The following is a 14,873-nucleotide window of genomic DNA, read 5'->3' as shown; positions in this document are numbered from 1 at the left end:
CTGTAATGGATCAAAGTGGTCCATTACAAATCCTCATCAGTATTCAGCACTTTTTTCCAAATTCTTGCGGCTGCACAATGCCCTGGTGATAGAACTTGGAGGTTTTGTACGCAAGGAAGGTTATCACTGCGTGCCACAGTCTGTCTCATTGAAGAAGAGCAGTTATTCAGGGAATGAAACAAGTGGTAATCTGATGACGCTAGGTTTGATGAATATGGTGGATGATACATGGTCGTAACTAAGTCACTGAATGATATTCTTGGTCATCCTTGCAACATGTGGTAAATTGTCGTTAATACCCTTGTGACTAATCAGCGCAGGCTCCTTCTGCTATGAATGCTGAACCTGTTGCCATTGCTGCGATTAGAGATTTGCAGTGATGGTGTGGCCTGGTAGTAGGGACTCGAACCCACCACTACAAAATTCAGTGGCTTTTGGAACAAAGACCTCACCTTTCACACATCTACACTGAAATTTTACGCGCTTTTTTGATCTTCAGCTTGTAACACTGCAGGAAATATTTTCTGATTTTATTATTTGACCTTTATTCCCACCGTTACGATAGTGATTTTTAAATTTAAAAATAAACTACATACGATTACTCTATGTAGTAACAAAAATGTCCACTAAAAAGAAAAATACACTTATTTTTATTTTTCATACTTTTTCATTTTCCCTTTAGATATAACTCCATGTGCACATTCATGGATATTTTGAGGAACCTATGAGTCTATCGCAACTGGCTAACCTGACTACTCATTAAAACATTGATAGTTGGAGCAAACATAAATACCATAGAAATTATGATTCTCATAGCAAGCAGCCAGTGGTTTCTACAGTATTGTCAGATCTCCAGTCTAGATGGATGCCTACAAATCGAGACAAAATATACACAAAGCTGCCAGTACCTACATATTATTATGTATTCATGTTTACATTGAAGTTTTCTGAAACTTGTACCATTGAAAGAAGAAACAAAACTGTAAACTTATTCATCTAAATTAGTTTATAGTATTATAATAATTTCCTCTCGCAATGTCCTACGGCTGCCTCCACCAGCTGGAAGGCGCAGTAGTCCACAATATACGCCACTGACAACGTACATCTATTAGCGTTGGCCATCACATCAACCTCCAATCCCTTTTCTGGAGCGTACGCCATTTCGTTTTCTCTCTATAAGCACTTTGTCAAATGGTGACGTCAGAAACGGTAAGAACTTTTTTTTGATTACTCTTAATGAGGAATCTGTTGCTGAAAGTAGGCTCTGAAGCATCACTCAAACTTACATCCGTGGCAAATACCACTACCGGAAGCACGTGCGTTAACTCATTCGGCCACAAAGACGCAATATTAGTAGTAGTGCTAATAGTAGTTCAGTTGATTGTTTGAAGATAAACAGTTCTTTTAGCATCGAGCCTGTATATATGAGGAATGTTCGGAAAGTAACCTCCCCATTGGTTAAAAAGGAACAACACAGTAAATAAGAATAATTTATTATATACATCTAAAAACTACTTCTTTGCCCTATTTTTAAACATGGTTTCCATAAACATTCAAGCACTTATCAAATCTCTGCACCAACTTGAAAATTTCATCAGCATAAAAATCACCTGCCTGTGCCTTGAGCCACTCTGATAGCACCTTTCAGCTCCTCATCATCACCAAAGTGCTCAGAACATATAACACAAGTCCTGAAAATGTGTGGAAATTCATCTGAAAGCTCCGAGATTGTGAACGTCGATTTTCAGGAACTCTTTCATCAATTTTCTGAACGACTCCATCAGTGACCATTGATGGCCTGCTACTCCTCTCTTCGTCATGAATGTTCACCCATTTTTAAATGAACGAACCCATTCACGCACAGGGGCCGCGGTGGCTCAGTGGTAGAGCATTCACCTCTGGTGCTAGGGGTCTCGGGTTCAAACCCTGCTCCCGCCAAATGAACTTTGTGGTGGACAAACACCGTGTGCGTGGGTTTTCTCGGGGTTCTCCCGTTTCCTCCCACTTTCTTCATTCCACCATTTCATTCATTACTCATTATCACCGTCTCCTTTAGCCTAACCGGCATAACCGTGGGACGTAAAACTCAAAATTTCATTCCATTCACGCACAACTCCTTTACTCATCACACTTGGTCCATACTCGGCACAAAGCTCCTTATGAATAGGTGCTGCCGAATCTTGTTTTGCCATAAAGAAACGTATAACAGCTCGCACCTCGTACTTGGCGGGGTTTTCTATTGCAGCACACATTTTAAGACGCTACAAAAGTGGAACCAATAATCTAACAATCTTCAGTCTACTACGGCTGGATGCAGACTGATCTACCGCGCACGTCTGTGCAAAGATGGTAGCGCTTCCCCCCCCTCTACTTCACGCACAGTGACCAATCGGAGGTTACTTTCTGAACGCACCTCTTTGATTTGGATCTACAGCTGTATGAAATCTGAACAATGTGAACTTCAATCAGGGATCGAACTCGGGTCTTCGCGTCGAAGGCGCTTATGATAACCATGAAATCACGAGGAAGCTCACAGTAGTAGTAGTAGTAGTAGTAAAAAGGAGTTTAGTTATTTACCTTTCCTTTTACCTCATATTTTAAAAGAAGTGACATGGAATTTCTTTTTTCATGGAGTCACGAAAAACAATCAATATACAAGCCATGCTAGAAACAACGGGAATTCCAGGCAATGTTAAGATGTCTCTATAATAAAGAGGAACAACCCCCCTCCCCCGTCACCTCCTTTCATCCAAGAATTCGAAGTTAATTAGAGAGGTGTAAAAAGTCTTTCTGAGCGAGTGGCGGGTTGCAACGATCAATATATTTTCTTAATATACAATGAAATTCTTTCAAAAGAAAAAAAAAAAACAAATGCTCCCCACGTAGCAGATTGGGTGTGTGTTATTTTTTAACGTGAAGAAAACTACGTAAATTTCACAGGAACTTGTAGTTCTAATGGTTTTAATAATTTTTTGTCATAATAATATCTTTGTAATTGCTAGCTTTATAATTTTGTCAATACACAGGAGGAGATATTAGAAAAGCAAAGCACACTACTACTATTTGTAGTTTTTGGCGAAAGTTTATAAATAGCCTAATCAAAATATATACTCAAAAGAAGTGCATATCTTACCTATATTGCAACACAGAGACTGAGCTGGCCTTAACTCTTAGGCTGGTGATCGGAAGAGCTATCTTTCTCGCAGGGTCGGATTAAGAGGGGGCTTAGAGGGGGCTATAGCACCGGGACAACAGTTAGACAAGAGCCTCCACTCTGATCAAAATCTCAATTGGCTATCTAAAAAGGATCATGAAGATACAATCATCAAAATAAAATAAAATATGAAACATATTCCCTTAACTTTCCTACTGTACTTTCACAGAAGTGTATTAGGTGAAGTCAGCAGGAACCCCGGGCCGCCAAATGGATTAATCCAGCCTTGCTGTCTCGGATTTGAATCGCTCTATATGGGTATTATGCACAATCATAAGACATAAAGCTCAAGGTACGAATAACTAACAAGCAACACTTCCCAAGTGTAACACTCCGATTTTGATAAAATTTGGCTGGTAGATACTACACATAAAATAAACGAATATGTGTGTTTTATTTTCTGCGTAAAAACGGTTTTACAAGGTAAAAGCCCCCACATAAAAATTTTGAAAGTTGACGCCCGAAAGGCAAGAAGAAGTGAACCGAAGGGAATAAAATTGTGCATATATATTGTAGACATAAAATGAGGGAATACGTGTTTCGTATTTTCCTGGAAAAGACGATTGGATGGGGCACGAACCCCTCCAAACCTTTGATCATGAAATAACAAAAGTGCTAGTAACAGTATGTCAGATATGTGTAAAGGACAAGAAGAATTGCAACTAAACTTTGTGTATGGACAATACGCAAAAAATAAACGAATATAGTTTTTTTTATTTTCTGCGGAAAAACGGTTTAGGGGGCAAAAGCCCTCACCAAAATTTTTTAAAGTTGACGCACGAAAGGCAAGAAGAAGTGAGCCGAAGTGAATGAAATTGTGCACAGATATTGTAGACGTAATATGAGGGAATAAGTGGTTCGTATTTTCCTGAAAAAAAAAAAAAAAAAAAAACGGTTGGATGGGGCACGGACCGTTCCAAAACTTTGATCATGAAATATCAAAAGTTCTAATAACAGTATGTCAGAAGTGCCTAAAAGGACACGAAGAATTGAAAAAAAAAACTGTAGGAACAATAAGCAAAAAAGAAAAAATAAAATAAAATAAACAAATACGTTTTTTATTTCCTGTGGAAAAACGGTTTTAAGGGGCAAAAGCCTCCACCCAGAATTTTGGACGCCCGAAAGGCAAGAAGTGGACCGAAGTGAATGAAATCGTGCAGAAATATTGTAGAGGTAAGATGAGGGAATATGTGCTTCGTATTTTCCTGAAAATAAGAAACTGCTGAGTGGACCGAGGCGTTGAGTGGCGGGAGGAGTAGACCGAAGCGAATAAAATTTTATGTAGTTATTGGATATGTAAAATAAGACCTTTCGTGTTTCACAAGTGTCTCCATCCGATTTCTTCAAATTTGGTAGATCAACAACAAGCACAAACAGTATAGCGTTTTTATAGTATTTCGAGAGGCATCTTTAACCCTTACAATGTTTTCCCGCATAAACAAAAACACGTGTCGATTAATTTTCTGTTTGCTGTTGATGTGCCAAATTTGAAGCGAAACGGATAGGGACACTTGAGAAACACGAAAGCCTTTATTTTACGTAGGGTCTATATATCTACACACAATTTTATTTGTTTCGGTCCACTCCTTCCTGCGCTATTACGGTAATATTTAATATTTTTTCGGATGGGACCTAGACCCCAACACTGTTTTTCCGCACAAATTAAAACACGTTTTATTTATTGTTTTGCAAATTGTCCCTACACGAAGTTTCGTTGCAATTCTCCATATTCTTTAGGAACTTCTGACGTATGCTTATTTGCACTTTTGATATTTCGTAATCAACGTTTTAGAAGATCCATGCCTCACTCAACCGCTTTCTTCTAAGAAAATACGAAACCAAATTAGCTCATTTTACGTCTACAATATCTGTGCACAATGCACAATGTCATTCAATTCGGCGCATTTCTTGCCTTTTGGGCCTCAAATTCCAAAATTTTGGGTGGGGGCTATGGCCCCCTAAAACCGTTTTTCCACAGAAAATAAAAAAACAGTATTCGTTTTTTTTTTTTTTTTTTGAATATTGTCCATACACAAAGTTTCGTTCCAATTCTTCATGTCCTTTACACACTTCTGACATATTGTTATTAGCACTTTTGATATTTCGTGATCAAAGGTTTGGAGGGGTCCGTGCCCCACCTAACCATTTTTCCAGGAAAATACGAAACATGTATTCCCTCATTTTGCTTCTACAATATCTGTGATCAATTTCGTCCACTTCGGTCCACTTCGGGCGTCAACTTTCAAAATTTTTGGTGAGGGCTTTTGCCCCCCTAAAACCGTTTTTCCGCAGAAAATAAAAAAAAAAACATATTCGTTTATTTTTTTGCGTATTATCCCTACACAAAGTTTCGTTGCAATTCTTCTTGTCTTTTACACATACCTTTCATTATTATTTAATCACTATTGACATACTGTTACTTGCACTTTTGATATTTCATGATCAAAGATTTGGAGAGGTCCGTGCGCCAGATAACCGTTTTCTTCCAGGAAAATACAAAACACGCATTCCCTCATTTTACGTCTGCAATATCTGTGAAGAATTTAGTTCACTTTGGTCCACTTGTTTTTGCCTTTCGGGCGTTAACTTTCAAAATTTTGGGTGGGGGCGTTTGCCCTTTAAAACCGTTTTTCCGCAGAAAATAGAAACACGTATTCGTTTATTTTATGTGTAGTATCTATCAGCCAAATTTTATCAAAATCGGAGTGTTACACTTGGGAAGTGTTACTTGTAAGAACCAAGACGCTCAAGATATTTATCCTAGCATAGTACTAGTATACCTAGGTACGTTGTTCATAAAACATATAACCCTGAACATATAACCCTTTGCAGAATACGTAATAACCCTCTTCAACTGATCCGTCAATTGTTTCAGGAAACCAAAGATATGGAAGTTTGAAGGAACCAGATTCTGAATACGTGATGGGCACTTGACCACCTCTTAGCCAAATCTAGCAATTTCTCCATGAATGGATTGAACAATAAGGGGACAAGCGTTGTCATGAAACAGTCTGAATTTTAAAGCAGTTTGTATTGGATTGTTCTTTACGCAGAGCACGACGACAACTTTGTTAATGTTATCGTACGTGATTATCAGGGTTAGGATTTTTAGGTGTAATCTTCATGGCAAAAGGGAGGGAAAAGGTGCTAAAAGTAAGCCAAAAAGGGGACAAAAGGGTGCTCTTTCTCTCCATAACCAATAACTCATTATTTATTAAGAAATTAAAAGTTTAAAAAAAGTAAAAGCATGTTCGTATTTGTAAAGCAATAGTGTAAATTAAAAACCTGTTTACATTCTAACTCTATCCATAATATTGCTTTATCACAACTAATAAACGTAAGATAGCCCTAAAAATGAACGACAAAAAGTTCTCTTTCTCTTACTTAAGATAATTGAAATAAATTCACACGTTTTTCCACACCATTGTTAATTATTGATCAGAGGAAGAAAAGAACATGAAACTGTTTTACCTCAATACATTAAGCATCTCTATGTTCTTAAGGGTAATTTTGTTCCTATCGGGAGATAAGACGTCTTTATAGATGCTAAAACTTCTTTCCACATCCACAGACACAAGGGGGGCAAACTTCGTGTTCACTTGGAATGGTAACTCTATAGATGTAGCAAACTCCACAATATCCGGATTCTTGTGAAGACTAGCCTCAAACTTGTCTCTGGCAAAACCATCTAACTGTTCCCTCACCGATGTAAATATTTTTCACTGTTTTTCCTTCTCGAGGCCTTCTTCTTCCAAACTTTTAATGGCTACTGGAATATACCTGTAAGCATGGATACAAAATAGTTCTGTCTATAAATCTTGTATATTCTCCGGTAACAGAAGCTGTTGTGTCTTGGAGATAGCATCTGCGTCAGTTGGATCCGAAGAAAGCACAAACTCCTTGATCTTTTCAAAATTCTCACATACGAAAACACCACACTCAATCCATGTTCCCCAGCGAGTAATGATCGGGAATTTTGGGAGGGGTAGGTCTGTGATTTCTCTGTAGACAACGATGCGACTCGAGGCTTTCAGGAGAATTTTCTTCAGACCAGCGATGAACTGATTAACTATGTCGTATTCATTCCTAATATATTCACAAACCCTATGAAGGGCATGGACCAAACAGGTTACATGCTTTAACTTGGGAAACAATGTCTTCAACTGGTTAACTGCTCAAAGCATGTATGGAACCTGGTCCGTAATGACCAGGACAACTTTCTCGAACTGGGTACCATTGGGCCAGAGCTTTTGACAAAAGTCCATGAATGACTGCATGACTGTACTGGCATTGGCTTTCTGCAACTCATACATCTTGAACAACATGGGCTTAACTTTTTCACCTGCGAGGGGAAAAGACCAGAATGCTCAAAATATATCGATCCATTGAATCTGTAGTTTCATCCAGCATGATTCTCACATCGAAATCCGACACTTTCTCCTTGATTCTTCGTGTGGTTTCTTGATAAACAGGTTCAAGATAGTTTTTTCTTAAAGTACTCTCATCGGGAACTGACGTTCGTGTATACTTTTCAAGAAATCCTTTCAAGGCCGGATGGTTCACATTATTGAGTGGAATTCCTGCTTGAGTTAAAGCTGCACACAAATCAATGCTAAATTCCTTTAGATTTTGGACCTTTGAAGAACACTGCTTAAAGGCGTTTCTTAATAGCGGCTGTCGGAATTTGTTAGTTTGAAGAGACTTATTCTTTTGATGCTTTGAACTAGAAATGTGTTGCAGGATACGGTCTCGATGTTTTTCATCCAATGTGATACCTGAATCACAAACAATGCATCGAATAATGCTCACATCAGTCTCGATGAAATCCTGCCTAAACTCCTCAAACAGGGCCAAATATCTGAATTTGGACCCCTTCGGCATGGGGAATTCTTATACTGAACTTGTTAAGCAACAAACAACTTCGATTAAACAACAGAAACGTACTGGGAAAAGGTTTAAGTTAATTTCTTTCCCCTATTACTAGTGTACAATTTGAATGTATATATTTGTAACTTCACTCAAGTACAATGACAATGCTAAAAACAATGTTCATACTAGTGGACTGTAAGGCTTGATTCGTACACCACATGAATACAACCCAATATAAATTCACTGTATTTAATGATTACAACTTCAGTTTGCACACAAAAAGAATACACAAGAATAAACATGTTCACAAGGTCTTTAGTTGTAAATGATTTTGATACGATGGCTTATTGTTTGTGCTGTGTTGTATGATCTTCGACCATGGTTATGGTCCACCAAAGTGCATGTTCTTGCTGCCTCTACACTCACACACTCTTCACCAAACAATAGAAAAGCGTTAAGCAACTTGAACACTGTTGCCAGCTAAAGGCACACACTGTTAAACACACAAATAATCCCAAACATACTCCCCCCTGTTGGTCAGCTAAGGTCTGACCAAATAAAACAAAATGATACATATAAAAAACGAAACAAACACAAAACTTGAAGAACTGTACTTATTTTTAGATTACTCAAATCTCAATTCTAATTCTTGTTATATGGTAATGCAACTAGTTTGTTGATGGAACGTTTATATGTTCCAGTTGTAGTACGAACCGTCACTACACGAACTAAGAAATCCTTTCCTGGGAACACTTTTTCAATGATGCCCAATTTCCACTGCAATGCAGGAATGTTGTCTTCAATCAGCAAAATACATCTCCGACCTTGAGATTGTGTTGCGGTGAAGTTGTCTTAGAGCGTTGTTGAAGACCATGTTAATAATCTCGGGACCATCTCTTCCAAATGTGTTGTTTTAGTTGTTGTATCTTCTGCCAACGAGATAAGCGGTTGTGTGGTAGATCGGTGAGGTTAGGCTCTGGTAAAGCTGTAAGTGCTTCTCCAATTAAAAAGTGTCCAGGGGTGAGACAGGCCTCAATCTGTGTCAGTAATGTTGCAAACTCTTCATATGTTAACACTGCACCCTTTGTAATACGAACTAGATGGTATTTCATTGATTTTATACCGGCTTCCCATAGTCCTCCAAAATGCGGCGAATTTGGTGGTATGAAGTGCCACTGAATTCCTTCGGTCGATGTAAAATCATGAGCTTGAGAACTAAAAGGATCTGATGAAAACAGCTGATACAATTCTTTCAATTCGTTGTTGGCTCCAACGAAATTTGTGCCATTGTCGCTGTATATATTGAGACATCTTCCTCGTCTGGCTATGAATCTGCGTAAAGCTGCTATGAATGACTGCGCACTAAGATCTGTTACCAATTCCAGATGTATTGCCTTGGTGGATAAACAAACAAATAACGCAACATATGCCTTACGTACAGATCTATTTCTAACTGCTCCTGATTTTATGTAAAACGCTCTCGCGTAGTCCACGCCTACGTTTAGGAATGGTCTGGCTTGCTGCACACGAGCTGCTGGCAACTGTCCCATAAGTTGTTTTGAACCACTGGCCTTTAAATTGAAACATGTGAAGCAATGATGGATCACTTATTTTACTATCTGTTTGCACCTGATGATCCAATATTTCTGGCGTAGTGATGATATTAATAATTGGGGTCCAGCATGAAGTAATCTTAAGTGTTCTGCTTCAACTATAAGTTTTGTCAAGTGTTGTTTGAAGGCAGAACTATTTGATGTTTGGCGTCAAACGGAAGCTGACTATTCTCCAATCTTCCTCCAACTCGGATCATGCCTTCACTATCTAAAAATGGATGTAAATTGTTCAATTTACTTCTTGACGGAACAATGTTTCCATTACGAAGATGCTGTAATTCGCTGTGAAATTCAATTTCTTGTGTCCATTTGATGCAAACATGGAGCGCTGTGTGGAGTTCTTGTACTGAAAGACCTTTTGTTAGTTTGTTTTACTTGTGTCTGATGTTATGAACAAAACGTCTACAATATGCTATTGTCCTAACTAACCTTGACAATTTTGAGAATCTTGTTATGGTTTCATTGCACAAATTGTCTAAAGTGACTGTCAATGTTATGGTTCCCTTACTCTCTGGAACTTGATCTGGTTGCAATGAATCCTTACTTGTCACTGACCAATTAGATTCTAAACTAGAAAGCCATTGTGGACCGTGCCACCATAATGAATTGTCCTTTATGGAAACTGCATCTATTCCTCTTGAAATCAAATCTCCAGGGTTGTCTGAAGAAGTTACATGTTTCCAACAGCTAACGTCAGTTAAGTCTTGAATTTGAGCTACTCTGTTGGCCACGAAAGGTTTCCATTTGTTGCACGGAGAAGCTAGCCATGCCAACACGATTTGGGAGTCGGTCCATAAATGGACGCTACTTATGTTCAATTTTAAATTCGGTAAAATCTTGTGAACTAATTTTGCCAAAACAACTGCTGCACATAACTCCAGACGTGGGAGAGTGATTTTCTTGACTGGGGCCACACGTGATTTAGCACATAATAACTTAACTGATATTTTTCCTTGTTGATTGATCGATCGCATATAAATGCAAGCTCCATATGCTCTTTGAGAAGCATCTGAAAAACCATGGATCTGAATCTCCGCTATGTTTCCTTCAACGAGTACATATCTGTCGAATTTAATCTGATTGATTAATGGAAACTGCTTGTATAATTGAGTCCATTTCTTTGCTAATTCCATTGGTATATTGTCGTCCCATTGAACCTTTTGCCGCCACAATTCTTGCAAAAATATTTTGTATGAAATGACAACTGGTGAAATTATTCCTAATGGATCGAATATAGTGGCAATGATGGAATCAATCTGGCGTTTAGTAATGCACTCTTGAACCTTCATTGGTGACGTCTTGCTTTCAACGAGAAATAAATCCTTGTCTGGATGCCATGACAATCCTAATGCCTTGACGCCTTGGCCCCCATGGAACTGGATTAGACGCTGCACTTCTCGAAGCTCTGGCGAGATGGATTCCAATAACCTTGGATCATTCGAACTCCATTTCCTAAGTATAAAACCTCCCTTTCCCAGTAACTCTATCAATTGCTTCTGGACCTCTAGAGCTTGCTGTATGTTGCTCATGCCACTACAAACATCGTCAATATAGAAATCTCGACGTAATATTTCTGCTGCTACAGGGTAATTATGCTCTTCTTCGTCTGCTAATTGCTGTAAGCATCTTGTGGCCACAAATGAAGCACATACCGTACCATACGTTAGTGTTTTCAACTCAAAAACTTGAATCGGTTCATTTCTAGATCTTCTCCACAATATACGTTGTAATGGCGTGTCTTCTGGATGAACATTGACCATGCGATACATCTTAGCGATATCTGCAGTGAATACTACTGAATGAGTTCTAAAGCGCAAAACGATAGAAAACAAATCTTGCTGCATTGTAGGACCAACTAAGAGAATGTCGTTGAGGCTTTTTCCGCTGTCAGATTTTGCTGAAGCATCAAATACCACACGGAGCTTCGTTGTAGAGCTTGTGGGCTTAAAAACTGCATGATGTGGCAAATAGTATGCAACGCTGACGTCCTCCTTTTTCCGCTCATCTATCCTTACCATGTGACCAAGATCTTCATATTCTTGCATGAATTCCGTATATTTAGCTTCAAAGTCCGGGTGTTGATCGAATCTTCTTTCCAATTGCTTTAATCTAACCAATGCCTGCTGATAAGAATCGCCTAAAACTGTACGGTCTTCAAGAAAAGGCAATCGTACAATGAAACGCCCTGTATGATCTCTTGTATTCTGAACGAAATGTCGCTCACATGCAAGCTCTTCGCTTGATCTAGGTGTAACAGTAATTTCTTCTAGTTCCCAGAATTTTTGAAGTTGTTGCTGTAGATCTATATTTGTCTTCACAAAACATGTTGTTAATGGAATATGGAGGTCACGTTCTTGAGGAATGCGTCCTGCTACGATCCATCCCAATTCTGTCTCCTGAAGCACTGGAAAATCACCTGGCCGTGTTTTGTGTCCTGACTTCATAATTATGTAGAATACTTCCGCACCTAACAGAATATTAATGTCTCCAGGCGTATTAAAAGTGGGATCTGCTAGAACAATGTCCTTGGGAATGTTCCAATCGTCATAATTAATTCTTTCTTCCGGTAGTTTACTTGTAATGTGAGAGAGAACTGAACAACTTATATTCAATGAAAATGTGTTAACACATGAATGGACACAAATATCTATAGAGTACTTTGTATTAGATATCGCTTGATTTATACCTTGAATTGGAGTATACTGCCTATACCGTTTGATGTTCAATTGTTGCACCAAATTCTCTGTTATGAAATTGGTCTGACTAGCACTGTCTAGAAGCGCGCGACAAGGAACCATATTTCCCTTGTTATCTCTTACTTTTACTATTGCAGTAGATAACAACACTCTTGCGTTAGGCCTAGCCTTTAATGCACAATATGACACTTGCCCTAAATTTTCACTGGAATCTGAGTTGTTACTACGCTCTTGCACCGCGGCACTGTTTACACTTGGAAATCGCACTGATTTGTCCTTTGTTACGTCTACATGCAATAATGTATTGTGCTTTTTGGAACACTTTTTACAACCTCTCGATTTACAATTCTTCAAAAAATGATTACTTTTCAAACAATTCATGCATAATTTATTTTTACGAATGCACTCTAATTTTTGGCTGTGTCCCGCATTCACAAAAGACGAACAAGAATATAAGGGATGCTGGCTATTACAAAATTCGCATGCATTTGAAAATGTTGATAAATAAGTCTTTGATGACTGAATACTTTTTGTTTGCTTGTTTTGTACGCTACTACCCTGCTTCACACCATCAATACTAGTTCTCATGTTCTCAAGCACCTGACAACGTTTCTCGAGAAACGAAAAGAATTCTGATAAAGCAGGAAAATTAGAATTCGTATTTTGAAGCTCCCATGACTTTCTAGTAGTTGCGTCTAATTTTGATACAAAGTGTTGGGTCAAAATTACGTCTGTGAGGTTTACGTTTGGCTCAAGTGCTTGTAGCGCATTTATATTGCTAGTAGCTGTATTTATAAAAGCGCGAAGTTCACTTACATTTTCTTTATACACTGGCTTGATTTGTAGTATTTCGTGAATGTAAGAAGAAGCAATTAGCTTTTTATTTGAATACCTGTCAACGAGTAATTGCCATGCTACTGAATAATTTGTTTCGGTAATTGGTAAATTTTCAATTAGGTTTAACGCTTCGCCCTTAAGAGAAGTTCGGAGGTACTGAAACTTCTGTATTGTGGAAATGTCTTTATTCTCGTGAATAAGAGATGTAAAAGTGTCCTTATATGATAACCAATGTTTACAGTTCCCGTCAAATGCAGGCAACTGTATGACCGGTAATTTAACTTGTGCGCTACTGCTAGTGCTATTATTAACAGCTGATTCTTTATTTCCATGCTTTAAAACAAGTGCTTGCATTTGAGCCTCTAAAGAAAAATACACATTTTCAATTTCTGCACGAACGTTTAATGCTTCCGCTTCGGGTTCGATTTGATCAATTTCAATAGTATCTTGCACCTCCTGCAACTTTGACCAGACGTTATTTAGATGTTTTAAGCGTGCACGTATTTCTTCTATATTGCCTTCATTTGGATCAAAGGCCTGAACAAAAGTGTTTATTCTTGTTAACTGGCCTCTGTATGCAGATCTTTGCCTTAAAAGACGCTGGTGTGATTCAGTCATGATTAAATGCTACGCAGAAATATGAAGAATAAAAAACTACTGACCTGAAGATGATGTTTTTCTTTTTTTCCTTTTTTTTTACCTATGAAATATACTCCATGAGCCTGGTCCTGGTACAACAGCTGTCCGCCTACACAAAAAACGTGATTATTGTCCAACGTACGTGATAGCACCACATATAGGCCGACACAAACACATTTCTCTTCACAACAGCACAGAACAATTCTCAGAAATCGTCGCACTCATGTGGCCCGGATAGGACCAAATGTACAATTTGAATGTATATATTTGTAACTTCACTCAAGTACAATGACAATGCTAAAAACAATGTTCATACTAGTGGACTGTTGTAAGGCTTGATTCGTACACCACATGAATGCAACCCAATATAAATTCACTGTATTTAATGATTACAACTTCAGTTTGCACACAAAAAGAATACACAAGAATAAACATGTTCACAAGGTCTTTAGTTGTAAATGATTTTGATACGATGGCTTATTGTTTGTGCTGTGTTGTATGATCTTCGACCATGGTTATGGTCCACCAAAGTGCATGTTCTTGCTGCCTCTACACTCACACACTCTTCACCAAACAATAGAAAAGCGTTAAGCAACTTGAACACTGTTGCCAGCTAAAGGCACACACACTGTTAAACACACAAATAATCCCAAACAACTAGATTTAAATTTCAAGCTAGCTAAAACCCAACTCTGACTGTTGTCAACAATTAGAATGTATAAATAAACTGCTACTGATTCAATATAAATTAAGCTGTTCATTTCTAATTTCCTCTTTTTCCAAACTTGAGATCAATTTTTTTAACTTTGTCGACCTCTCTTCCATCCATTAAAATAACATTTATACTTATAAAGCTCAAAACATCTCCAAAGCAAAGGTCACGTGCAGAGCGCGAAAAAACATTACACGGTTAGTCGCGCGCGGTGGAAAGCACCGCAGAGTCACTAAACAGTCACTAGTAGTTAAACTAAACAACGGATAAGGAAGTAATTGAGCAGGAATGTT

The 14,873-nt window shown here is 38.2% G+C and overlaps 2 protein-coding genes across 2 annotated transcripts; both read right to left on the bottom strand.

The window, feature by feature from the left end:
* Nucleotides 1-8,958: 8,958 nt before the first annotated feature.
* On the bottom strand, nucleotides 8,959-9,633 carry LOC145662747 (uncharacterized). The gene has a single exon (XM_081728640.1). It carries the CDS (start codon nucleotides 9,631-9,633, stop codon nucleotides 8,959-8,961), a length of 675 nt encoding a protein of 224 aa, XP_081584766.1.
* A 173-nt stretch (nucleotides 9,634-9,806) lies between these two features.
* LOC145662681 (uncharacterized) lies at nucleotides 9,807-12,494 on the bottom strand. The gene is made up of 2 exons (XM_081728546.1): nucleotides 10,205-12,494; nucleotides 9,807-9,904 (listed from the first exon to the last, which is right to left on the bottom strand). The coding sequence occupies exons 1-2, from the start codon at nucleotides 12,492-12,494 to the stop codon at nucleotides 9,807-9,809; spliced, it is 2,388 nt and encodes a 795-aa protein (XP_081584672.1).
* Between the last annotated feature and the right edge of the window lie 2,379 nt (nucleotides 12,495-14,873).

Source organism: Thermobia domestica, chromosome 1 (assembly GCF_964235325.1).
Source record: "Thermobia domestica chromosome 1, izTheDome1.hap1.1, whole genome shotgun sequence".
Classification (NCBI taxonomy): Eukaryota; Metazoa; Arthropoda; class Insecta; order Zygentoma; family Lepismatidae; genus Thermobia; species Thermobia domestica.
Note: the sequence above shows the minus strand (reverse complement) of the source record. Positions and strands in the feature narration are given on the sequence as shown.